The sequence below is a fragment of the Hermetia illucens genome, chromosome 3 (assembly GCF_905115235.1).
Source record: "Hermetia illucens chromosome 3, iHerIll2.2.curated.20191125, whole genome shotgun sequence".
In the NCBI taxonomy this organism is placed as follows: Eukaryota; Metazoa; Arthropoda; class Insecta; order Diptera; family Stratiomyidae; genus Hermetia; species Hermetia illucens.
In genome coordinates this window covers 57,273,610-57,301,448 of record NC_051851.1, presented here as the reverse complement: position 1 = coordinate 57,301,448, position 27,839 = coordinate 57,273,610, and the positions used below count along the sequence as shown (strand labels likewise).

Below are 27,839 nucleotides of genomic sequence, written 5' to 3'. Positions count from 1 at the left end.
GTGGAGTTGTGTGCGGGAACCAATTGAGATTATCAGAAATAATCCAGTCCGACAGTCAATTCAATTAGTAATAAATATTATCAGTTGGTTTTTTTTTTAATTTAGTTTAAGTTAGATACAAATCATGAATTCATTCATTTACATTTTACTCGGAGTGACTGTGAGTGCGTCAGTGTCACAAGTCGGTAAGTTCGCATGATAATTTAATGATTATGCAGGCGAAGAAGTAAATGAAAGTTGCTGGATTGTTTAATATCAGAATTCAGACTTACATCATTTGAGATCTGCTTAATTTAAAAACAAAACATAAATTGTGAAATGATTCAAATAGATTCAATGAATTTCCAACGTTCAATTATTATAGAAAATAACTGTCGAACACCAGCCCGCGAAATTGGCAAATGTGTCCCTATAAGAGAGTGCTCTATTCACATGCATTTGTTAAAGGAATCACCAAGACCTTTTCCAGAAAGTAGAAAAAAATATATAATGGACAGCTACTGTGATATTAAAAAGAAAGCGGTAAGTTCTTAGATATTAGTTTCCAGTGAAAAAGTTTATAAAATAAACCACTATGCACTATTAAATTTTTTTTTAAATAGTGCACTATTTGAGTTAAGCTAAGACTACTGTATGCAGTATATTCATCTTTCAGCGCATTCTTCGAAATTTTATGGTGAAGAAAAATCATTCCGTATCTTCGACGGTAATTGCGGGAAAAAAATTTGGCACAAAAGGTCTGGCGTTAGGGCCGTATATGTGATACACTGCATTGGTGTGCAACCACGTGGTTGCAAGGAAATGGCACTGTATAGCTGTTTATGGCTTACCATACAGGGTGGGAAAACACACACAAGAAGACCATGGGGCTATCGACACACCGAAACATTAACCACATGAGTCACAGGCCAGTTAGCGACCTCGTCCCTACCCCAAAGGTACACAATGATATTCCGGGCTCTTTTGCCGCTAGAATTGCTCCTCCTATATATTGTCTTTTTGCTTCTGTAGCCGTAAATCATGTTATAACTTTCGTACCCTTAGTATTTTCGAGGTACCTTTCAGGGAGCTCTTATCTTACTTTTATTCTTCTATGCCTAGAAGGTTTCGTGATTATAATCGCTTGCAGGTTGGTTCTTTGGCTTCTTCCTTTGACTACCTTGTTAATGTTGCTTGTACTTTGTTTGTTGAAATATGTCATTGGAATTACCTCCGCTCATTGTATCATTTATTTGCAAACAAAATAGGATATTAAAATAAAATACATCTGGACTTTAATAGCTTATTTCTAGCTTACTTAAAAACTCACTTTTCTGATTTTCCTGATGAAATATTTCCGTAATGGGCAATCAAATGCTTCGCGTTTAGTCATGGCATGGTTGAAGCAATTCATCCGCTTAGGTGCTCTATAACAAATAATGGTATTATCAGGGCCTTCTAGAGCATGAGCTTCGCTTTGCCTAAAAACTATTTTCTCGCGAAGAATATATATATATGGCTGCCACTAATCCCTTCTTGAAAATTTCTCATATCTAGGGTTGAAAATCACAACCGATAATAGCTATGACGATGAAATCCGTGCACGGTTGATGGCTGCCAACAGAGCCTTTTTCAGCTTATAAAAATTGATTCGTTCGAAACGTCTCACCAAAGAATCAAAGCTCTTACTGTACAAGACTATGATCTTGTTAGTCCTTATGTATTCTTCGGAGACTTGGGTTCTTAACAAAAAAAAAACTGCGAACTCTTGCCGGCATTGGAGAGAAGAACCCTACGAAGAATTTTTGGCCCCCTACATGAGAATGGACGATTCCGTAGCCTACATAACGACGAAATCGATGAGCGATATCACGGCCGTCTGGTTGTGGATAAAATTCGGTTCAACAGACTGTGGTGGGCGGGTCACTTAATCTGTATGGATGAGAATGATCCAGTACGGAAATTCTATAAGGGCAATATCAATGGTAGAAAAAGAAGACGGAGAAGACAATGCCTGAGATGGAGCGATGGCGTATGTCAGGAAGCCAGACAAGGGGAAAGTGGATTCCTTTTGCATGCCAAAAATGCAATCGTGTATATATACACCAGGCTTGTGTGTCGACAAGTTCTGCAGTGTCGCCGTCGACAGAAGCTACACTTCCTAGATATACAAATTGAGAACGTCTTCTATGCTCTGCCATTAAATGCGGATAAGGACCTGTCAGACTGAGAACCTTGGTTTTATTGATGTTTAACTTTAGTTCAACTCTACTTGCCCCTCTTCTGTTTGAGGAAGGATGTCATCTACCATTAAACCCATTCCGTCCACCGAACAAGGCCGTATAAAGAACGTTACCGATAACAAGAAGAAATAATATCGGTGACAGGATGCAATCCTGGTGAGCTCCGCTTTGAACCTCAAAACATTCTTCACGGTATCGTTGAAAAATTTGCGACCCACATACAAGTTCTTGTGATGCTAGGTACACTTCTGAAATCATTGCGCTCTGCGGCATCTTCCGCTTCTCTTACCAACGCAATATCAAATCCCCTTTTGCCACGACGTTGAACTTTACCCAACGGAACGTATCAAATGGTGGTCCCTTTTGATGTAGATGTAAGCGCCTCTCTGGTTACATATAGCAAAGAGACAGTCGTAAATTCACTGCTGATCGTAAAGTGACCTTATAGAAGGCTCTATGTTGGAATATGTGATGTAAAAAGGCGGTTGAAGCTGCATAAAACCGCAGACCTCCCGTCATTATCGTTACGGTTGCCAATACCGTATTTCCCCATTACATATCCGAGGAAGGTGTTGTCAGAGCCCATCTTGGCATTCAAACCACCCATCATAATCACCCTTTTCGAAGCCTCCTCTGAACTGCCGGTAACTGTTCATAAAAAGGATCATTCCCCACTATTTCAGAAATCTGCGCTGGTGCATAGTACTGTACAATTATGCTGCTCCTTAACCTGGACCATAATCTTGCAGTCAGAATCCTATTAGAAATCATCACCCAGGTCAAGAGAGCGCATCTTGCGGTAACCCTTAAAACCGGACATCCCGAGCCCAGTTAAAACAATCTTTTCGTTTCATTCAAACCCTAAGGTCAACCAAAAAGTTCGACGCCAAAAACCACCAATCATAGTCCGTTTTCGGTAGGCAAAGGTCTTCGTGTGGTCAACCCTTATCAGAGGCGTTGCTGAAGTTTCGGTAATAATAAAGTTTCAAAATTTGCAGGTTGATAGCCCGACAAGCAGGGTACAGGGCATATGGATATTTTTAGAACCTAAGTATCTAGATTGCTTCCTGAAAGTACACAACAGCGTTATCCTAATGTCAGGTAGGTCCAGAAATGGGAGGAATTAATTTTCCTCGTTGACATAGAACCGCTTATCTTCGAACAAGCTGATCGCAATTCTCCCAATCGTAATTGAGATGTTGTTTTGGATTATTTTGTATCTCAGCTGATTTCTTATCATTTAAGTTGCGGGGCAAAAGTGGTGAGTTGTGGAAGACTCACAAAGTGTTACGAATCGACAGGTCTGATTGCGGTGTTCCTAATCGAAAAGGTCACTAACCGATTGCAGTGTTTGGGTAGGTAGCCTCTGATTGTTGCTTCAACAATCGCAGTTAAAGCCAAGTCATCTCAAGACGGACTAAACAAAGACTCGCGCTTTTCCAGCGTCACTTCAGACAGTTTACGTGTCCTTAGTAGGAACGAGGTTTTGGGACTTATGTTTACTCGTCAGCCTGTTTAAATCCTAATTTGTGGTTTAATTCTTTATTGAGAAAATTCGCCACCATTTACCAGATAATTGTACTCAGGTGAAAAGAAATAGTCGCGGTCCTCTTTGGACTCCACGAAAATAAAGGTTCTATTACTTCCCGTGTATTGTAAGGCCACCTTCAAGCTCTTATCCTTCACCGATTTCAGTAGCTGCCGTAATTGAAGTTGCATGCTCCTTTTTCTGCTTTGAGGCACTAGCACTGAGCACTTGGGGAGCACTTACACTTTATACTCACTGTTGTTTTCGTTTATTTTCTGCTAACTGACGAATTTGAAGTCAGCGCCGTGACCCCATGCATTTGATAGTTTCTAAAAACAACGAAAATTTAATTATGAAATTTATCAGGCACAGACTGCCTAAAAGTTTGCTGACAAGTTGCGATGTCCTGTGACAGTCTAATAGCAATAAAATCCTCTGCTCCTACAATCTGATACAGGTGGGTGGCAGTTATGGATGGCATCAGTATTTACTCTCACCTGATTGTAAGAAGGGATTCGAGGTATTGTTGGTATTCGAACTCGAAGCACCGTGGGATTGTGATTCGGGTCTATATTGCTCCCTCTATATGGTGACACATTCATCAAAGCTGAGAGGTGGGGGATTTCGATTGGTACGTGGGCAATATAGTTGTCTCATATGGGGAGGCCTACTCTCATTTTTAGACCGCTTTCCGCGCTAACCAGGTCCTCCAAACAATCGTTTCATATGACAAAGCTAGTTGGATAATCCGCATTCCATTGTCATTGGTACTTTTAGATAAGCTACTTGACTATTGAAATCCCCAAGTATAATTTTGATATGATACCCAGGGCTGGCTTCGATGGTTCGTTCTACTGCCTCATAGGAGGTATTCTTTTCCGACTCTACACTCTGCTCTATAGATGCGTGAATGTTAATGATGTATATGTTTCGAAATTTGCTTCGCAAACGGTCGCTTATGTTTTCAAAGCCGACAATGGCAAGTTTCGTTTTTGGCTGGGAAGGAAACCTACACCGAGAAATGGGTTATTGGGAGGAAACTACAATATATGTTCTTCGCTTGTAACGCTATTATATCATATCATATTAGGGAAGGGTATCGGCTAACTCCTTGGATGTACTGGAAGCGCAGTTTCCATGAGAAAATGCACAAACCGTTCGTCGGTTTTCTTTGCAGGTCCATTATAAAATGGATACACTCCGAGAATCTTTTCGTGGCTCCGTAACTTTTGTTTTCCGCATAGGGCTGCCACCCCTATCCAACAGTTGTGTTTCGTAATTCATTATCTTGCCAATGGTGCCGCTTACGGGAAAATTGCATGTACGAAAAGATAAGGTGCAAGGCAGACGCTGATTTCATTTTGATTGGGTCTTTTGTCTACAAATTAAAGACAAGTCCAAAAACTGGAAGTTCGACGCTTCAAATATTAAAGGTTTTGTTTGTTTCATGTGCAAGTATATTTGAGCGCAGTACTATCCCATTTGTACGCAGCCGACTATGTATATGTATGTTTAGCTGAAGAGATAAATTTGAGCTAGTGTAGCTCTGTCGGTAATGCAACAATTCTGATCAAACTTGCTTCATATTGTAGTCTATATTACTGAAAATTTTTGTGACTCTGGGATAAACTTAAGAGAGTTTGTAGCCAATTTCCCAAAACATAATAATATACTATTATTAACTTAATTTGAAAAGATAGGAGAGTAGTAGAGTATAGAAGCAGATCCATGACTTCTTTTTCGGTTGGGCGGTTTCTGAGAATGGGGCCGTTACAGAAAGTATCACTTTCTAACCGCCACACTACTCGCTTTTCCAACAAATTTCAAAATTAAAACTCGTTTCAGAAAGTACTAATCGAGACCTTTCACTTGATATCCAACATGATTATATTCGCTAAAAAAAGTTTACACCCCCTTTTTGCATGAAGATACCCTTTAAACTTAAAGTAGAAAGATGCAATTCATCGCATGTGTGGGCGTCTACAGTTTCTACCAAATTTCTTGCTAATTGGTATAGCCGTTTCTGAGAAAAGTGCGTGTGACAGACAGACAGGTTTAAAAAAACGGCAAATAAGTTTATTTTCAACTTCAGTTTTCTAGTATGTAACCGGCTTATGTAGATTTGTTAAACAAAAACAAACAAATTGTAACTGGAGGATCACAAAGAATAGTGAAAGTTAATACTTTTTTGCATAATAAATTTCAGATCGTTTGAGTATGTTTATTTCCACATATCACTTATACTCATGTGTGAATATATGTACATATGTACATAAAAAAAACAATCATAATGGAGCAATTGTCATAAATTATAGCTTGAGATAGTTCAAAGCGGATATAAGCAATAATTTTCATTTGCTCATTTATTTAAGATTTCTGGCTTTAGGAAATGCATATTTACAGTCTTGGCCCAAAAATTAGAAATTTTTGTTTGAGATTAGAATTTATTTTCAAAACTGACTAATATAATTGTTATATTTATTTTAGAATTTAATAAAGACAGTTTTGACTCCTTTGGGTATTGCTTGAATGTTTCTAGAAAAGATTTTCTCCTTATTTCGTTATCTTCTCTCCGTGCGATTTCAGTCACCATCTATTGAATCCATTTCGAAAAAGTTCATATTTTTCTTAGACACATAACCTACATTCTCTCGCAGCTGCTACGTTCATTTTTTTTGGGCATAGCTGTAGATATCTGAGGTTAATTTGATCAAAATCAGTGACTTAATAGAAACAAAGTTTGATAGAAATTCCAAGTGTATTTACCTGTTCTTGGTGCCATCATCAATTTGATATTTACCCTAACTGAATTACTCCAAGCTGCCGAGAATTTTTTCTGGATGAATAAATAAACCAGTCAAGAGACCGGAAGCTCGGCGTTTCAGGTATGGAAGGTTTTGCTGATCTTTCATTTAATAATATTCGGGTACACGATGGTTTCATTTATACATATCTCGTAGTGTATATAGATTGAACGTACCCAATATTCAATTCGATATGGTACTGAAGGGATAATTTTTACCTACTGTAACTTTGTTAATAATAGTAGGATTTAGACCAAACTCCTCAATAGGCTGCTCCAAATTAAAGCCCATATTAATTTATGGGTTTAGGGTGAACTTAAGGGGGGGGGGTTCGCAGTAAATTTTAAAAGGACATTAATATGCTATTATTAACTTTATTTTAGTAAATATCGGTATGGAGGGTATTTTGGAGCCTAGGTGTCATAAAGAGGCATCATGACGATTTTTCAGAATCTGAGGATGGCCTCTTAATTTAAGTGACCCCTTTATGACTCCCTCAGTCCCCCGTTCCGCAATCGACTACAAAACTAAAACTTGATTTGAAAAGTGCTAATCGAGACCTTTCACTTTGTACTCCACGTCACTAAATTCGGTGGACAAAATGTTACGCCCCCTTTTGCGTATTTCAAAGCATTCCCTTAAGTTCCGCATAGAACGATGTAATTCACTGCACGCGTAGGTGTTTGCAGTTCCCACTTTCCCACCAAATTTGTTGTCAATCGATAGAAAAGTTCGTGAGGCAGACAGACAGAGAGAGAGTAAGCCGATTTTTAAAAACTTGCGGAGCGGATCTTGTGACTTAAAATAAAAGATTATTCGTCTTTTCTCAAATGATTTTTATTGTGGCCTCCCGTTTTACAGTTACAAAAGACTTACACATTCTAATTGTTTGCCTCTTATATAGAAAATTAATTATTAATAAATCAGCCAAATGACAAAATTAAGACCAAGCTGAAAAACGATATTTGCAATATGTGATATTGGCCAAGCGGAAAAGTAATTACGCTTATTACTGGTAAGAAATTGAAATTTGAATTAACCTAATAGTTACTTTAATTTACTAAACTGTCATATAGGTAAACAGATCGCAAATTACATTTAGCTGGGAAATAAATTTAAAAGACGAAATCACATTAGAAGGCCTATTTTCGCGTATGTTTTTGGGATATTTTTTAGCGGAAAAAATTAATTGGAATTCAATCGAATCTGGACATCATATTAGTCAAATTCCGAACAACTTATGGGTTTTTTTTTTGAAAAATTCAAACGAAGAATAAACAAGTCGGGAAACCGGAAACTAGACGCTTCAGGTATGAAAGGTTTAGTATGTAGCACGTAATATATGCATATATTATGTGAAAATATCCACTTTCAAGTGATGTTGACATTCATAGCCTTGAGTTTGCAGAGAAGTGACAGCTTTGACCTAGTATATCTTTGTTAGTAATTGTGCGATTTTCACCAAATTTGGCAGGATCATGCTCTATGCTGTAGCCTACATTGATGCAATTTCGCGATTCTAGGGTGAACTTAAAAAGGGTTTTCCTGACAATTACTAAAAATTATAGTAATGTACTATTATTAACTTTATTTGAGCAGGTATCGGTATGGAGGGTATTTCGGAGCCTAGGCACCTTACAGTGGCAGCCCCCTAATTCTTTTTTCAGATTTTTCGGTTGGGTAGTTCCTGAGAATGGGTTCGTAAAAGAAATGATCCCTTTCGACCCCTGGCACTCCCCACCTTTCCAACAAATGTCAAAACTAGGAACAGCTTCGAAAAGTACCCACCGAGACCTTTAATTTGATACCCCACATAACTATATTTGATGAAAAAATAATTGACATCCCCCTTTTGCATGTATTGGGACCCCCCTTAAATTTGACGTAAAAGGATCACTATATGCATGAGCGTTCACAGTTCCCACCTTTCTACCGAATTTGGTGGCAATCGCTACAACCATCTCCGAGAAAAATGCTTGTGACGGACCGACAGACAAACAGGCAGACAGACAGTAAAACGATTTTGATAAGGTTTTGTGTTTATACAAAGTTACAAAGTTACACGACTTTATTCCGCCGCAACAGGAGTTCTCCAACCGCAGTACATGTTGCGACTCTAATTTTTCGCCAAAAAGCTTTCAATTTCACATTTTCTAAGAATGTGAACCTTAATACGGCTGAAGATAATTAAAGTAAAAGCTCTTAAAAAAAATTTAATATTCATCACTTTTTCACAAATTAGGCAGCAACGGGACCCTTAAAAATATGATAATGTCCCACATATTCATACTCTTGGCAATGTGATAAAGAGAATCATAATTTCAAATTTCGTAATTATCAGTTCATTATTTTTTGAGTTAGAATTCCCCGAATTCTACGTCATTTTGCGAAAGACGCGTTTGAAAAAAAATTATTTGAAAAGCTGCCTTTCTGATATGAAGGCATTTTATCACTAGTAATTACAAACAAAACAGCGAAAAACAAAAAACAAATGCAGTCGTAAAAAGGACTGATACCAAGTGTTTATAAATACGCTATTTACATAGCCTTACTAGATTACGTAAAGACATAGTGCGATTACCTCCTGGGTGCTGGAGCCGATAATTGTTCGGTTCTACGCTCATATAATCCAAAGCAAGACGAATTTTACTTTAACATTTTTGCAGTGTATTCTAGGATAACTAAATTAATGGTATAAGTAAGCAAGAAAAAAAAATCGATTCTGAAAACCTCCTAATGTGGTTTCTCCCCTTAATGGGGAAGTGCTTGTCTGAAGAACTTCGATTATCTTAATGTGTTAATTTCCATATCTTGTTTCCTGAAGCTTTCGAATAGATTTCAGGTTGTCAGTCATCTTAGGAAAATCCATAACTACAATATATTTACTGCATTTATCAGCAATAATAGTTAAAGCTTTATTGCCGCTCGTGGGAAAATACAATTGTTGTGGGAAAAAACAAATGTTGCAAGTGCTTATCGCATTATTTCCTCGACGCTAAATTTCACATGGTTAGTTTTATATTAAGGTGGGAAACCACATTAGGAAATTCATTTTCACGGGGGATTTTCTTTTGTGGGAGAAGTTAATTGAAGTTCAATCAAATTTGGACATTATATTTGTTTTTAAGATTTTTTTGCAGATATAGATAGTTATTAAGTTAATTTTTGCATAATAATGAAACATTTCAACAATAATTCTCGAAATTTCAATTACAAAAAATTTAAAATTGAACGAGTGACAACACTTTGAAAAATAATTGTTCTGCGGTGTACACGATATCTCGCAATAGAATCATCTGAAACACAAAAATCAAAATGCATTTATTAAAGTAATAATTTCTCGAGGTAATCCCTGGAGATTTTTTTGTCGATTTTTCAATTCTTCGTAGCACCGATTAGCTAAAAAATGGCTAAATTAAACAAATTTAAAATCAATAAACATTAAAAAAAAACAAAAGAGCTCCCAGGGATAGCTATTAAATTATGTGAAGAAGTACTGTGCAAAATTTCTTTTTCAAAAAACGATTGGTTCGGTAGATGGACTTAAAAAACAACAACAAACCTGGCGTAGAGCAACGTACGTTCAAATACTCATAACTTCGAAATTTTGACACAGTATTCTTGAGATGTTATGCATTAATTTAAAAGAGATAAACATAACATGCGAAAAAAACTTTAAATACCTTACCCCCTCTTAAAGTAAACACACAGATGTCAATTGTATTGAACACTATGGGCACGTATATACTCGTCTGTCTCGAGTAATCCACACTGATATACAGATAACTAAAAAAGGAGAGCTAAAATGTCTCCATGGAACCTGCCGTTCATATATCATAATTTCACTTGATATGATGATGACGTAATACATGTCTTAGAGAGCAATTAATTTACGTGAAATACAAAACTTTGGCCTTCTATAACTTTAGTAGTTGGATTTTATTCAAACTTCCCAAAATTATGCCTTATTTGCTTCAGTTAAGGCGGGTTTATTTAATTACGTAATCTTGTAGCACTATGGTAATAGCTTACGGTATTTATAAATACTTGACATTAGTGCCTTTGTACTTATTGTAACTGTATTTTATGTGTAATTAAGAACGAAAAAGTCTTCATATCCAAAAGGCGACGGAACGCGTTTTTCTCAAAATGAGTGTTTTCACATTTGCAGGAATTCTAACTCAAAAAGTAATGAACCAATTGTTATGAATATGAATATCATTGTTTATCAAATAACGATGAATATAAACTTTTGGAATGGAATCATCTTTTTAAGGGTGCTTCTCTACGTAATTAAACGTAAGTCAGGATACCGGAAGCTGAGTGCTTCGGGTATGAAGGTTTTGTGTTCATCTTAAGATATACGCATGTAGTTTACTCCTCGCATAAAAGCATACATATATGTATGTTCGTAAATTAAACACTACTGGTACTAACGTATACGCATATCTATCCAATTGAATCTATCCTTCTGAAAATGGATATGCGAAAGAAATGGTCACAGTCTGACAGATACTGAATCGATTCTCCTAAGGATTTTTGTTTGCACAAAGTGGTGAAAATTGAAAAAAATTTCAGAAACTTCAAAATTTTTGATTTTGATTAAGTTTATGTGCATTCAGGTTCATATTCTTAGAAAATAAGTTGGTAATGTAAAATTAAAGTCTTTTTGATTTCAGATAAAAATTGAGGTCGGTATTTATTCCGCTTTAGTTACGACCTTTAGTAGGCTGTGTGTCTTGAGATTCAATTATTTAAAATATCATAATAAAGACGAGTCTTTCGTTTTCGCTAGAAATATACCTAGACCCTACCCTTCTTTTACCTCTACCTTGCAAATATCGATATTTCGCTAACCACTTATTTCCTTCATGAGTGTTACAAGCCTTTGCAGGAAAAATTGATTCTCGAAATATCGGTATTTTCAAGGTTTGCAAATATTACTAGCGAAAAGAAAAGGCAAGTTTTAATTATTTCAAATTACCTTTAGCAGACTAATGCCGCGTAACTTTATTATTTTTCTCTTAAATTATTCAAAAAATATTTTAAAACTTGTTCGAAATATGAATAGTATGGTATCCAAACTCGATTATATTCGAAGCAACTGTTCCTACTAAAAAAAGACACATTAAGAGAAGGGAATAAAGGAACCCTACAGCACATTTTGGCTTTTGACCTTTAGGTTGTCCTTCTTTCAACCATATTATCCACTGATCGTTTCCTCCAATTTTGAAACCCGAGCAGTGATGCGCTGTTTTCGTCAACAGTATCTGCCCAGTGCTTTCGGGGGTTTTCTACCTGTCTTTATCCTTTATCCTCCCGTCGAATACTCTTTTAAATATCCGAATGTCGTTCATGCTTTGAACGTGTCCAGCCTATTGCAACTTACGAAGTTTCAGGGTCGTCAAATATGATACAACTCATAGTTGTATCTGATTAGTCATTGATTGTCCTCTCGTTTCGCTCTTACTATACTCCTCAGGATACTACTCTCAAGAACTCGTATTAATCAGTTTTCTGGGAGTATGTGTTTTGTATACTCACAGCTTTGCTTTCGTGTGTATGCAATTTGCCTTTAAATCGGCAGGACCGAATAGAAAGCTCCATTTGTGACCTGAATTTTTCGTTTTATTTCATCAAGTTGAACGTTTAAGTATATAAAGTAGTCAACATTTTCTAAGTTGTCAATCGTCTAGTGAGCGTAATTGTTCTCGTTTGCGTCGTAATTTTCGTCTTGTTTCCATTAATTTCTAGACAAACTATGTTGTATCGAGGTTTATAAAAGTGTCCTTTACGTCAAGGATGCCTATATCGTCCGCATATGCGGCAATTTTGTAACACTTCCAGAGCAACGTGCATTTTATGTGCACAGCCAAATTTCGTGTAACGCGCCAGCCCATCTCCTTGTTTCAATCCGACATTTGTTTAAACGCATCTGTCAGGCTATTATTGGCTCTGACGATTGCGTTGGAGCCGGTCATTCTAGTAAGGTTTACCAGTTTTGCTGGAATTTTCAAATCAAGCATTGCTTTATCCAGTACATTTCGATCAATACTGTCATATGTTTGCGTGAAGTCCATGAACATTTGATGGACATCGATATTTAATTATAGTATTTTTCTAGCACCTGTTTGATTGTAAATAGCTGATCAATGGTCGATCTTCCAGTCGAAAACCTCCTTAGTATTCACCGATCATATCTTATCGGCGTATTGTTTAATTCTTCTCTCTAGCTCTGTCACTATCACATATCAACTTTTTTCTGGACAGGACAGATCACACTTTTTGACCACACTTACAGGATCTGTTCATGGTTCCAGATCAAGAGAACCATATTATGAGTAAGTTTCGCGGCCCATATACCGCCTGATTTAATTAGTTCAGCAGGGATGTCATCTATGTCCGATCATACTTCTTGTGAGTTCTGGTGATTGAGGAGTTCTTGAAAATAGGGCACCCATTTTTATGATTCTAATTTACTTTTGTACGAATATTCCTCTGCTTTCATGGTTTTGTTAAAAAAAAATCTGTCCATCCATCTGTCTGTCTATCACACCCAATTCTTCAGAAACGGATACTCCTATTTAAACGAAATTTGGTGGAAAGGTAAGAGCTGTGAGTCTTTTTGTACGCAATGAGCAACATAGTTCTGCGTTGCGTTTAAAGGAGGCGGGCTCTTATACATAGTAAATGGGGTGTACACTTTTCTTTCCAAAGAGCCATGTGGGGTATCAAAGGAAAGGTATCGATTGGTACTTTTCCAAGTCGTTATTAGTTTTGATAGTAGTTGCAAAGGAGAGAAGCGCCGTAGTTTCAAAAGGTCAATTATTACAAAGATCCAATCTCAGTAACTACCCAACCGAAAAATTGTAACGGTCCGGGCGCATGGCATCTAAGCCCCAAAATATTCGCCGTTTCGATATCTGATCAAATAAAGTTAATAATAGTGTATAATGACATTTTGAAAATTTGTTGGGAACCTCCCTTAAATCCATCCTAGATTCGTAAAATGCAGTAGATTAAAGTAGCATTATACTGGAAACTTTAGTTAATATTCTACTATTATTAACAAAGATATAGTAGGTCTAAGTTGCCTCTTTTCTATCAAATTACTACTCCCCCACAAATTAATAAAATCTTTTGTACTTGAAGCGCCGAGCTTTGGGTTTCCAATTTGTTTGTTTCTACAAAGGGTGGTTTTGGATTGAGATCCACGCCTCAGGATCTTCACTACTTTGTAGACTTGTCTTGTGTTGTTGCTCACCATATTGTCTCAATTTCCTTTAATTCGTAGTAAAAATATTTTCTTTTCTTTTCATCATCATCATCATCATCATCATCAACGGCGCAACAACCGGTATCCGGTCTAGGCCTGCCTTAATAAGGAACTCCAGACATCCCGGTTTTGCGCCGAGGTCCAGCAATTCGATATCCCTAAAAGCTGTCTGGCGTCCTGGCCCACGCCATCGCTCCATCTTAGGCAGGGTCTGCCTCGTCTTCTTTTCCTACCATAGATATTGCCCTTATAGACTTTCCGGGTGGGATCATCTTCATCCATACGGATTAAGTGACCCGCCCACCGTAACCTATTGAGCCGGATTTTATCCACAACCGGACGGTCATGGTATCGCTCATAGATTTCGTCATTGTGTAGGCTACGGAATCGTCCATCCTCATGTAGGGGGCCAAAAATTCTTCGGAGGATTCTTCTCTCGAACGCGGCCAAGAGTTCGCAATTTTTCTTGCTAAGAACCCAAGTTTCCGAGGAATACATGAGGACTGGCAAGATCATAGTCTTGTACAGTAAGAGCTTTGACCCTATGGTGAGACGTTTCGAGCGGAACAGTCTTTGTAAGCTGAAGTAGGCTCTGTTGGCTGACAACAACCGTGCGCGGATTTCATCATCGTAGTTGTTATCGGTTGTGATTTTCGACCCTAGATAGGAGAAATTGTCAACGGTCTCAAAGTTGTATTCCCCTATCCTTATCCTTGTTCGTGCTTGTGTTTGACCAGTGCGGTTTGATGTTGTTGGTTGATTCGTCTTCGGTGCTGACGTTGCCACCGTGTATTTTGTCTTGCCTTCATTGATGTGCAGCCCAAGATCTCGCGCCGCCTGCTCGATCTGGATGAAGGCAGTTTGAACGTCTCGGGTGGTTCTTCCCATGATGTCGATATCGTCAGCATAGGCCAGTAGTTGGGTGGACTTGAAGAGGATCGTACCTCTTGCATTCACCTCAGCATCACGGATCACCTTCTCGAGGGCCAGATTAAAGAGGACGCATGATAGCGCATCCCCTTGTCGTAGACCGTTGTTGATGTCAAATGGTCTTGAGAGTGATCCTGCTGCTTTTATCTGGCCTCGCACATTGGTCAGGGTCAGCCTAGTCAGTCTTATTAGTTTCGTCGGGATACCGAATTCCCTCATGGCCGTGTACAGTTTTACCCTGGCTATGCTATCATAGGCGGCTTTAAAGTCGATGAACAGATGGTGCAACTGTTGTCCATATTCCAACAGTTTTTCCATCGCCTGCCGCAGAGAGAAAATCTGATCTGTTGCTGATTTGCCTGGAGTGAAGCCTCTTTGGTATGGGCCAATGATGTTCTGGGCGTATGGGGCTATCCGGCCTAGCAAGATAGTGGTGAATATCTTATAGATGGTACTCAGCAACGTGATACCTCTATAATTGCTGCACTGTGTGATATCTCCCTTTTTATGTATGAGACAGATTATGCCTCGCTGCCAATCGTCAGGCATTGATTCGCTGTCCCATACCTTGAGCACAAGTTGATGAACCACTTGGTGTAACTGGTCGCCTCCATATTTAACCAATTCGGCTGTAATTCCATCGGCTCCTGGCGACTTATGATTTTTTAGCCGATGAATTGCACGGACTGTTTCTCCTAAACTTGGTGGTGGCAGTATTTGTCCGTCGTCTTCAGTTGGCGGGACCTCCAACTCGCCGATGTTCTGGTTGTTCAGTAGCTCATCAAAGTACTCAACCCATCGCTCTAATATGCCCATTCTGTCGGAAATCAGATTTCCCTCTTTGTCTCGGCAGGATGAGCATCGAGGTGTATAAGGCTTCATCCTGCTGACTTGTTGGTAAAACTTCCGCGCCTGGTGCGGTTGCTCCCTGTACTTTTCTAGTTCACAGACTTGTTGGTTCTCCCAGGCTTCCTTTTTCCGTCTGTGAAGTCGCTTCTCCGCTCGACGGAGTTCGTGATAAGTCTCTGCGCGTGCCCGCGTTCTTTGAGAATGCAACATTACTCGGTATGCGGCATTCTTACGTTCCGTTGCTAGCTTACATTCATCGTCAAACCAGCCGTTCCGACTCCTTTTGCGGCTGGGGCCAAGTATATTTGTGGCCGTATCCATGATAACGTTCTTCAGGTGGTTGTGAAGATCATTAGTTGATGCTTCATCTCCAGGTCCTCTATTGACTGTGGTTATTGCGGCATCCATTTCCCTCTTATAGGTGTCGCGGAGGGTTGTGTTGTGGATGGCTTCAGTGTTCACTCTCACCTGATTGTCAGAGGGGATTCTAGGTGGTATTGTTATTCGAGCTCGGAGCACCATGCCAACGAGATAGTGATCCGAGTCTATATTGGCCCCCCTATATGTTCTGACATTCATCAAGGCTGAGAGGTGGCGGCGTTCGATCAACACGTGGTCAATTTGGTTGAAAGTGGTCCCGTCTGGAGAGGCCCACGTATGTTTGTGGACCGCTTTCCGCGCAAACCAGGTACTTCCAACAACCATTTCGTGTGACCCTGCTAATTGAATAGTCCGCAGTCCGTTATCATTTGTTTTTTCGTGTAAGCTATGGGAGCCAACGTATCGCCTGAATACGGGCTCCTTCCCTACTTGGCTGTTAAAATCCCCAAGTATGATTTTGATATCATATCTGGGACAGGCTTCGAGGGTTCTTTCTACTGCCTCGTAGAAGGTATCCTTCTCCCACTCTGCAGTCTCCTCTGTAGGGGCGTGAACGTTTATGAGGCTTATATTTCTAAACTTGCCTCGCAAGCGCAGAGTGCATAGCCGTTCGCTTATACTTTCAAAGCCGATAACAGCAGGTTTCATTTTTTGGCTGACTAAGAAACCTACTCCGAGCACATGGTTTACTGGATGGCCGCTATAATATATGGTGTAGTGGCTCTTCTCCAGGAAACCGGTCCCTGTCCATCGCATCTCTTGCAACGCTGTTACATCAGCCCTATATTGGGACAGGGTATCGGCTAGCTGCTTATCAGCTTCATCTCTGTACAGGGAGCGCACGTTCCACGAGAAAATGCGCAAATCGTTGTTCCTTTGTCGTTGCCGGGTCCGTCGTTTTAATATCCATCCTATCCGAGGCTCCTGTTGTGGCTTCGTAACGGTTGTTTTCCGTGTAGGGTTGTCAGCCCTACCCAACCCCCAACCTGGAGGACCAGTTGGTACAATTTGTCCCGTTTTTAGGCGCGGGAGACTCGCCTTCATCCTTCTCCGTCTGCAGCTTTTCGTCAAGAAAGAGCTCCCAGCGGTCACCACGTGGAGGTGGAGATAGGGTTTGGTAGTAGAGCTGTTGGTGTTGGTTCAGCAGGCATTTCCCAGGTTTTATGCTCCATCGTGGGTACCAATCCACGTTTCGCCCCGGGACCTATACTACCCTTTGACCTTCTTTTGCCTTAATAATTGCGTTTCATTCTATATTTTGTCTGTATGTTTCATTTTTCTTCTCATACCCTGGCATTCGTCGTCAGAACAATCATTTCTCCAACCACTTCTGCTGTTACTTTGATAGCGTGTTTTAGGTCATACCAGGAGAGAAGAAGGACCTAATCGTTCTTCCAGTTTTGCCTTGTATTCTTTCGCTATTCAATAATTTTTTAGCTTTCCTACCTAAAATTTTCGAAATTCCCCGTGTTTTCGAAATTCGGCACCTGTAGATGTTTTTTACCATATAGTGGTCAGGGTCGCAGTCAATATGATCTCACGTTGAGGATGCTGGATCTCTGCTTGCAGGTCGTGTAATTTGGGGACGCCCATGCCCTTTAGTGAATGCGATCGTCACACGCGTTCGATTTTATGATATATCTAAATTTTTCCTACTTGCAAAGTCAATGAGGCATTGGCCGTTATCATTTGATATATCATGAACTGTGCCCTGCAGTGGTTCATCGATGTGCCTCCCCGTTCTCAACCTTGGCGTTGAAATCATCGATGAGTCACATGAGTCCAATTCGTTTCCTGGACTGCTTAAGCCCTGCCTTTGTACTTGCTGGCCTATTAAAGTAGATTTTTAACAGAATCAGATTTCTTTAGTGATCTTACGTTCCAGTATCCAAGTGCGTATGCATTTCTTTGTTTACGTACGTGGTTCTTTCCGTGGTATAAATCCTGTCCGAGGCTGCTCATCCTGTTTCTGTACATAATGCTTGGTTTTTCGGTGGATGAAAAGTTGTTGCCTATGGCTCCAAGCCCTCAACCGGGAGAACCAGATCAATTTAATTAGACCCAGACGAGGTGTGATTAGGTAGGATACACCGTCCACCTCTACTTTTTTCTCACCTCATTTTTATTGAGGATTGTACTAAATGCGTTGTCTCATACCCTCTTCCTTTACCTGTGCTTGGAACCAGCATGATATTCGCATAACAAGTCGTAGTTGTGATGTTTACTGATGCCCTGTAATTATCTACAATAAGAGAAGTACCACCATCATTGGCAATGCTAATATGATACTACACTTCAAGTGGAAACTTATTAGAAGTTGACTCACCTCTGCCCTGGGAGCAGCGTGACTGAAGTGGCTACAAGGTCGTATTTACTCCCCTATTTTAGCTCAAAAAAACCACATGAGTATGAATTAAAACCAAGAAAAAAACTGTCTAATAAAATTCATACCTAGTTCAACCGAAGCTAAATTGGATTTTTGTGTGAGGAGGAGGTTGCGGAGGTACTAAGTTCATCATCCACTTGATGATGGACAGGACCCGCCGGGAAGCAACCTCGCGTTTTTGATTTAATGTAACGGAACAAATACCATCTTATCACTTGGTCACGCTGCTCCCAGGGCAAAGGTGAGGCTGAACAATGCAAACTCCACTTAAATTTATGTCATGTGATGTATGCGTGGGATTTCATAGTTCCCATATGTACACCAAATTGCGTTCGATTCGGTGCAACTGTTTCGGAGAAAAGTGCGTGTGACAGAAAGGCAGACAGACAGTGAATTGTGTTCGATTTGGTGTAGCCGCTTTGGAGAAAAGTCCGTGTGACAGAAAGACGGACAGACAGTCAGTCAATTTTAATAAGCTTTGGTTTACACAAAACGTAAATTTTTTCGACCGAAATATGTAGTGACTCCTTAGAACAAGAAATATGTAGGTCAAAATTGCTTTGCTGAGGTTTTCTGGCATATATTTCCTACCATTAATTTTGTATGGTGGAAGCTTTCGCTTGGTGGTGATTGAATAAAGAAGTTAAAAATAAAGATAAAGTAGGTGCGTAATATATGTAGGTTGCTTGTATCATTAAAATGTGGATTTACATCAAAAGCCTAACCAATTTTAAATATTTCGCTTTGCAGTATACTGTGTGCTGCGCCGCGAGACACAGACAGACAAACCATGAGATTGAAACACCAATGATAATGGACCCAGACGACTACAGTCGACATCCTTCATTACGTTTATTAGCAGAATCACCTTGCGGAAGAACTGCAGATGATAAGATAGCATTCGGCGACGATGCACCTTTAGCAGAGTTTCCATGGATTGTGCAACTGCAATACAAAACCCCCAAAGGATTGGAAGTTCGATGCGGTGGATCGCTCATAAGCAAACGATATGTCCTTACTGCAGCACATTGTGTTGATAGAAAACAAGGAGCAGTGTAAGTAGATTTTTTGCTATTAATTCCGTTTATAATGAAATCACCAAAGAGGTTGATTATATATATAATGAAGAATGACATAAAAAAGGAGGCAATGAAAAATAGGAGTGGGCAAGTGATCTTCCCGAGTTGATTCTTGTTAACCACGAAGGCAAAGTCGTACATCTTAGCTTCATTACACCAAGATATCACTTGTACCATGATTTTATGATTTATAATAATAATAATCGTTGGCGCAACAATCCATATTGAAGTGTGTTAGAGCATTTCATTCAAGACCATGACAGTACAATACAGGATTACAGTACCCTGAAGGAGGCAATCTGATCAGCATTGCGCTCGCCCGGGATCATTACCCTGATTTAACTAAGGTACTCATTCACAGCTGAGTCGGCTGGTAGTCGACGTCAAATCACGCTCCAAATTCCACTGCCACCAGTGAGATTTGAACGATGACCTTTCGTACGACAGCCTTGTGCTCTAACCACTCAGCAATCTGGACATTGAAGTTATAGTTTCCTATTTTTAAGGTTTTGTTGAAAATCTTAAAGTTTGAAAAGGGTGTGTGCCGGAGGGAGTTGAAAATTTGTTTTTCTATCGAATGTAGGTATGTGAAGTATCCATGGAAACGTATCGATTATTAGTTTGTGAATTACCAGGTGAGGTTGATAGATGAAAATCAGCAATTAGTAGACGACTTCTTTAGAAAAGAAAAGTAATAAAAAGTTGTAATTCCGAGCGCAATGCTGACCACATTGCCTCCTAGTGTACCGTTACGGTCTTGAATGAAGTGCTCTAACACACTTCAAGGCCCTGATCCAACATGGATTGTTGCGCCAACGATTATTATTATTATTAATTCCAGGCAAGTTTCTTTTCGAAGTACATGTCAGTTTTTACACTGGCTGCAATGGGGAAAAGTGCAGGGGTCCGAAAAAGCTCATCATTAATATTCTAGGTGCTCTCTAAAGCTCTGCTTAGTGTCAATTATCACCCCCAGGTACTTAATAGCCAACTAAGAGACGACCATATATCCTCCGACTTCAACCTTCACGGTGCTCTTCTTTCTACGGTTCGTTATTAAGATGGCTTCCGTTTTCTCATTCAGCAAACTCGACCCGAACTTTGCAAGCCACCTGCCTCTGTCGTATAAACCTCCCCTGGGTGCTTTTTGGCAACAACTGCAGCCAAGTCATAGGTAAGGGCGACAATCGTAGCCTCTTCATACACACATATTATACATGATATTCCATAGCAAGGGACCATAGTATCGAGTCCTGTGGTAAACCCGCTATGACAATGTTGGAACCCTCGTCCATTCCGTAAGGTAATTCTCGACCAGAATTTCCAGATATCTAAGGACACCTATGTCGGCCAGTGCGCCTTTAATTCTGCCCCAGTTGGCGGAATTGAATGTGTTTTTGACATCCAATGTCAACATTGCACAACAACTACCAAAATTCAATGCGTGTTTTACTAAACTCACCACCATAATTATTGAATTCACCGTAGAGTGCGCACGTGGAAACCCGTACTGGTGCTACGACAGGCCGTTACCGTTTTCGACAATGGGTAACAACCTGTTATCAAAGTCTTTCACCATCATATTCTCCATAGTATTCAGCAGGCAGATCGAAAGATATGATGCTGGATCTACAGATGGCTTATTGGGTGTGGGAAGCAGCATCAACTTTTGCCTTTTTTCCGTTGGGTAGGAAATAGTGCTTCTTTTACACATGCCTCGAAGTTGTTAGCTCTGTTAGCGATGCCATCCAAACCTGAGGCCCTATTATCACCGATCCTATCACATATTTCCTGTAGTTTCTTCTCGGTGACTGGCGGTGTTACTCACTCTTTCACCTGAATCAAAGTTTGTCTGCCGCTGATTTGGTGGTGAGGAAACAGAGTGGCAACAATTTCTTTAGTCACCTGGGGGTATCTTCCAAGCCTTTTTCATTACCCCCCTATAAGCCCACCCTAGATCGGCCGCAGAGAGCGTGTCCCATGTGCTTGGCCTCTTTGATTCTTGTCCCAAATACCAATGCTGTGACTACAATATAGCTCACTAATTACGGTCATATCGATTTCTTTCTCGCGGATGGCTTGTGAGAATAGACCTTGCGGGCGATTTGTGCTGAGGGCGTTCCTTTATTCCTGGCACCTGCTTCTGCCTGCAATATACCGATGGTTCACACCCTCTTTCCCTTTACACAGTGGCCGGATTGAGTCTGCGTCCAAATCCTTGCTGAAGAGGACCTCTGCTCCGCATCCCTTCAATTGCTTCGACCGGTCATCGGCACTGAAACATGTGGCTGAAGGCAAAGCATTTAATGCACTGTTCCTGCGACAGTTGCTCCCTAAGATGATACATAATTCATTCTATTCTTGCTTTCCCTGCTGCCAATAGTTTGAGTGCTGCCTCCACTGGTAGAATCATGGCGTCTTTATCGCTGATTTTTTAAGTCCCAAAGTCCAATTTTCCAAGGCCTCACGAGCCTCCTCCTTTGTGATGACCTCCTCTATACCCTTACAGACTGTAGAGATTTTCGTCCTGGGATTGTCGGTTCCACTATATAATATAACCGGCAAATGACTTATCGTCTTTTCATCAGCATTTCCACGGGGATCTGGTCTATGCGCTTATGAAGTTCTTCATTTGTTGGCATTGGTTTTGGCTCCGTTATTATTTGGAGCTCTTCTCCACTCTCGGAGTATTACCCTCCTCCTCTGGCATGGCGCTTTCCCGCACGCCGCTGTTCACCCTAAGCCATCGAAGATCTAAATCTACGTTATCCAGCTTTTGCTCTTCACTGGGCAGCGGGTCTACTTCCCCGATTGGTCCAGTTCTATCCGCTTCTATCGCCTCCGAGATTCCTTCGGGGACCTCGGTAACTTTTCCACCACTTTGAATTAATAATTAATGCATGGTAGGATGGCAGGCATATTCATCGCATTGTTGGAAGTCTATTCTGTGATGATTTGATATGGTTTCCAGTATAACATATAATCTTTACGTTAAATTAAAATCTATATTCGTTATGTCGATAGCTAATTGACGATTGTCAAGGGATCCTAAGCTACTATCATTTGTACATGCTATGCAGTTTCTTTTCGAAACCTTTCCTGGATATGTATTTTTGTAAAAACTCCTATTTTTTTCTCTTCATCAGTCCTTTTTAAGGTTTTGTGTAAAACAAAGCCTTATTAAAATCGGTTTACTGTTTGTCTGTCTGTCTGTCCGTAACACGCATTTTTCTCGGAGACGGTTATAGCGATTGACACCAAATTTGGTAGAATGGTGGGAACTGTGAACCCTCCCGCATACGGTGAGTTACATCCTTTTACGTCGAATTTAAGGGAGGTCCCCATACATGCAAAAGGGAGGTGTAATTTTTGAAATATAGTCATAAGGGCTATCAAAATTAAAGGTCTCGGTTAATACTTTTCGAAACCGGTCTTAGTTTCGACATTTGTTAGAAAGATGGGGTGTGCGGGGGCTTGGTGATGATTTATTTAAAGAGGCCATTCTCAGAAACTACCCAACCGAAAAATCTGAAAAAAAATCAGGGGGCGGCCACTATATAGTGCCTGGGTTGAGAAAAAACTTCCATACCGATATCTGTTTAAATAAAGTTAATAATAGTATATTACTATAATTTTTAGTAATTGGTTGTAAAACGCCCCTTAAGTTCATCACCTTCACCACAAAATTGCAGTGATATAGGCTTTACTATAGAGCATGATCTTACCAAGTTTGGTGGAAATCGCACTAATACTAACAAAATTATAATACGTCAAATTTGTTGTTTCTTTGCAAATTCAAGACTGTGAATGTCAATATCACCCGATAGTGGATACTCTCACATAATATATGCATATATTACGTGCCACGTACCAAGAAATACATAAAACCTTTCGTACCTTTCGTACGTACTTTTCTACTGATAACTTATACGCCTGATGCAAAATCATCATCATCATCATCAACGGCGCAACAACCGGTATCCGGTCTAGACCTGCCTTAATAAGGATTCGATATCCTTAAAAGCTGTCCAGCGTCCTGACCTACGCTATCGCTCCATCTCAGGCAGGGTCTGCCTCGTCTTTTTTTCTATCATAGACTCTCCGGACTGGATCATCCTCATTCATATGGATTAAGTGACCTGTCCACCGCAACCTATTGAGTCGGATTTTATCCACAACCTGACGGTCGTGGTATCGCTCATACATGTCGTCGTTATGTGGGCAACGGAATAGTCCATCGCCATGTAGGACGTCAACAATTTTTCGAAGGTTTCTTCTCTCGAAATTTTTTTTGCTGAGAACCCAGGTCTACGAGGAATAAATGAGTACTGGCAAGATCATTGTCTTATACAGTAAGAGCTTTGACCCTATGTTGAGACGTTTCGAGCGAAACAGTTTTTATCAGCTGAATAGGTTCTGTTGGCTGACAACAACCGTGCGCGGATTTCATCATCGTAGCTGTTATCGGTTGTGATTTTCGACCCTAGATAGGAGAAATTATCAATGGTCTCAAAGTTCTCGTTTCTTATCTTTATTCTTCCCGTTTGACCAGTGCGAATTGATTTTGTTGGTTGGTTAGATTTTGGTGCTGACGTTGTCACCATATAGTTCGTTTTCCCTTCATTGATGTGCAGCCCAAAATATCGCGCCGATTGCCACCTGCTCGATCTGGATGAAGGTTTGTTTCGGGTTGTTCTTCCCATGATCTCGATATCGTCAACATAGGCCAGTAGTTGGGTGGACATAAAGAGAACGGTGCCTCACGCATTTACCTTAGCATGTTCACTGTTCACTTGTCTTAGACCGTTGTTTATGTCGAATGGTCTCGAGGGTGATCCTGCTGCTTTTATCTGGCATCGCACATTGGTCAGGGTCAGCCTAGTTAATTTCGCCGGGATACCGAATTCTCTCATGGCGGTGTAAAGTTTTTCCCTGGATATGCTATCATAGGCGGCTTTAAAGTCGATGAAAAGATGTCCATACTCCAACAGGTTTTCCATCGCTTGCCGCAAAGAGAAAATCTGATCTGTTGCTGATTTACCTGGAATGAAGCCCCTTTGGTATGGGCCAATCTTGTTCTGAGCGAATGAGGCTATCCGATCTAGTAAGATAGCGGAGAATATCTTATGGTTGGTACTCAGCAACATGATACCTCTATAATTGCTGCACTGTGTGGTATCTCACTTTTTATGCATGGGACAGATAATGCCTCGTTGCCAATCGTCAGGCATTGATTCGCTGTCCCACACCTTGAGCACAAGTTGATGAACCACTTGGTGTAACTGGTCGTCTCCATATTTAACCAATTCGGCTGTAATTCCATCGGCTCCTGGCGACTTATGATTTTCAAGCCGAGGAATTCCACGTCTATTTCTTCTATGCTTGGTGGTAGCAGTATTTGTTCATCGTCTTCACTTGGCGGGACCTCCAACTCGCCGATGTTCTGGTTGTTCAGTAGTTCATCAAAGTACTCAACCCATCGCTCCAATATGCCCATTCTGTCGGAAATCAGATTTCCCTCTTTGTCTCGGTAGGATGAACATCGAGGTTTGTAAGGCTTAATCCTGCTGACTTGTTTGTAAAACTTGCCCGCCTGGTGTGGTTGCTCCCTGTACTTTCCTAATTCACAGACCTGTTGGTTCTCCCAGGCTTCCCTTTTCCGTCTGTGAGGTCGTTTCTCCACGTTAATGAGGCTTATATTTTTAAATTTGCCTCGCAAGCGCAGAGTGCATAGCCGTTCGCTTATGTTTTCAAAGCCGATAACAGCAGGTTTCATTTTTTGACTGACTAAGAAGCCTACTCCGAGCACATGGTTTACTGGATGGCCACTATAATATATGGGTGTAGGGACTCTTCTCCAGAAAATCGGTCCCTGTCCAACGCATCACCTGTAACGCTGTTAAATCAACCCTATGTTGGGACAGGGTATCGGCTGGCTGCTCAGCAACTTCATCTCTGTACGGGGAGCGCACGTTACATGAGAAAATGCGCAAATCGTTATTCCTTTGTCGTTGCCGGGTCCATCGTTGTATTACCCGTCCAGTCCAAAGCTCCTGTTCTGGCTTGGTAAAAAGCTGTTTTCCGTGTAGGGTTGTCAGCTCTACCCAAGCCCCAGCCTGGAGGACCAGTTGGTAGAATTTGTCCCGTTTTTAGCGGAGGTGCGGATAGGGTTTGGTAATAGAGCTGTTAGTGTTGATTCAGTAGGCGTTTCCCAGGTTCTATGCTCCATCGTGTGTACCAATCCACATTTCGCCCTGGGACCTATACTACCCTTTGACCATTGCTGAAATTATTCATGTAAAATCATGGGTCAAAAATTTAATTGTTCGCAGAGCGTCCCTATACGACGAGCGACAGCCACGTAGTCAACTGTATCCTACATTTTGATATATTAATGGCTCTCTCTTTATTTTCAGGGTCTCTGTGCGACTGGGAGAACACGATACTACCAAAGATATAGATTGTGATGAAATTGAATGCATGCCACCTGTTCAGGATATTCCTGTCGAGAAAATAAGGTTCCATCCAAAATTTAATAGGTCCGACTTTAGTAATGATATTGCAGTGATCCGTCTGCGCCATGAAGCCGATTTAACAAGAGGTAAAAAATATTAAATTCAAGATTTTTTTTTTGTTAACAACAAGAAGACTATGCACAGAAGATTCAACTTCCAGCAGATTCTTTGAAATTTTATGGAGACGAAAAAGTCTTGCATATCTTCGACCGCGACGGATGTTGCGCGGAGAAAATTCTTCACATAACGGTATCAATATCTCTAAAAGCTGTCTAGTGTTCTGACCTACGCAATCGCTCCATCTCAGGCAGGCAGGCAACCTCGTCCCTACCCGAAAGGTGCACAATGAGATTCCGTGCACCTTCGCCGAAGGAATTGCTCCTACTGTGTATAGTCTTTTTGGTTAACAATTACAACTAATGTTTGCATACTATAAATTTGATGTTAAACGTTGTATCATATAATATACATTTTGAATTCGTTGTTATAATACACATCTCTTCTATGGCTTGATCGCAATGCAAGTAAAATACGTTAATGTTAATATTTATTTTTCATTTTTATTTTCAGATAATATTCTCCCAATTTGTCTCCCAATCAAGAAAACCTTGCACAATAGGACTCCACACCAAGTGATAATAGCTGGTTGGGGCTTAACACAAAAGAGTAAGGGACTAATTTCCTATACAATCATTGAAACTGATGTTAAATTTAATTTGCAGAAAAGCCGTCAGCCATCTTGCAGAAGGCAACTGTTCCCATTGTTCCAATTGAAGACTGCCGATTCTTCTATAACAAATATGCGCATATTACATCAGCTCAATTATGTGCTGGTGTCGAAAAAGGAATCGACAGCTGTCAAGGGGATTCAGGCGCGCCAGTGTTTTTTACAGATCCTCGAAAAGGAACCAAATACATTCAATATGGAGTGGTATCATTTGGTAATGGAAAATGTGGCAATATAGATGAATATCCGGGAGTCTACACTCGTGTTTCGCATTACATGAAATGGATACTAGATCAAATGAGACCTTAATTCACATATTGGTTACCTTCACTCTTGCCATATCGTTTTACGCCACATATTAGCATTTTCATTAAATTAAAATATCATCCATAATGAATTAAAAAAAACGTATACTCTCCACACAAATATATTTTAATTAAATATATTTTCAACGTATTTATTTTAATTTATAAAGTCTTCAATATGTTAAATAAAACGTGAAGTGAATATCGGTATTTGCAACACAGCGTGAATTTCGGAATCGCTTTAATTTAGCCCCGTTGGCTCCCGTCCCAGACCACAAATCAATTGTTACATGGATCACTACATTCAGACAAACTTCAAGTGCGACAAAAGGAAGAACTGGAGTCCCTCGGCCCGTTAGATCACCCGAGAACATTGAAGCAGTGAGAGCGTCAATGTTGCGATCGCCACGACGTTCTGCGCGCAAACACGCATCCGCCCTTGGACTATCCGATCGTTCTGTGAGAAGAATTCTTCGTGATGATCTTCATTTTCATCCCTATAAGATGGCGATAGTGCAGGAACTTTCAGAACGTGGCTTCAATTCTCGGATGAACGTGTGTGAGCTTCTTCTTGATGTCGTTCCCGAGGGTGCTATTGTTTTTTTTAGCGATGAAGCCCATTTTCATTTGTGTGGGTCGGTTAACAAACAAAACGTGCGCTACTGGGCTGACACCAACCCTCGAGAATTGCATCAAAAGCCTTTACATTCACCCAAAGTCACAGTGTGGTGTGCAATTTCCTCAGCTGGAATTATTGGTCCCCGGTTTTTTGAGGAAAATGAGGTTATAGTGACAGTGAATTCGGACCGGTATGTAAACATGCTACAGAATTTTTTT

At 40.3% G+C, this 27,839-nt stretch overlaps 1 protein-coding gene across 1 annotated transcript; it reads left to right on the top strand.

Moving 5' to 3' along the window:
- LOC119651615 (melanization protease 1-like) lies at positions 1-27,142 on the top strand. The gene is made up of 6 exons (XM_038055269.1): positions 1-185; positions 365-522; positions 19,127-19,431; positions 25,872-26,056; positions 26,541-26,636; positions 26,693-27,142. Exons 1-6 carry the CDS (start codon positions 125-127, stop codon positions 27,004-27,006), a joined length of 1,119 nt encoding a protein of 372 aa, XP_037911197.1. The 5' UTR covers positions 1-124; the 3' UTR covers positions 27,007-27,142.
- Positions 27,143-27,839: the final 697 nt, after the last annotated feature.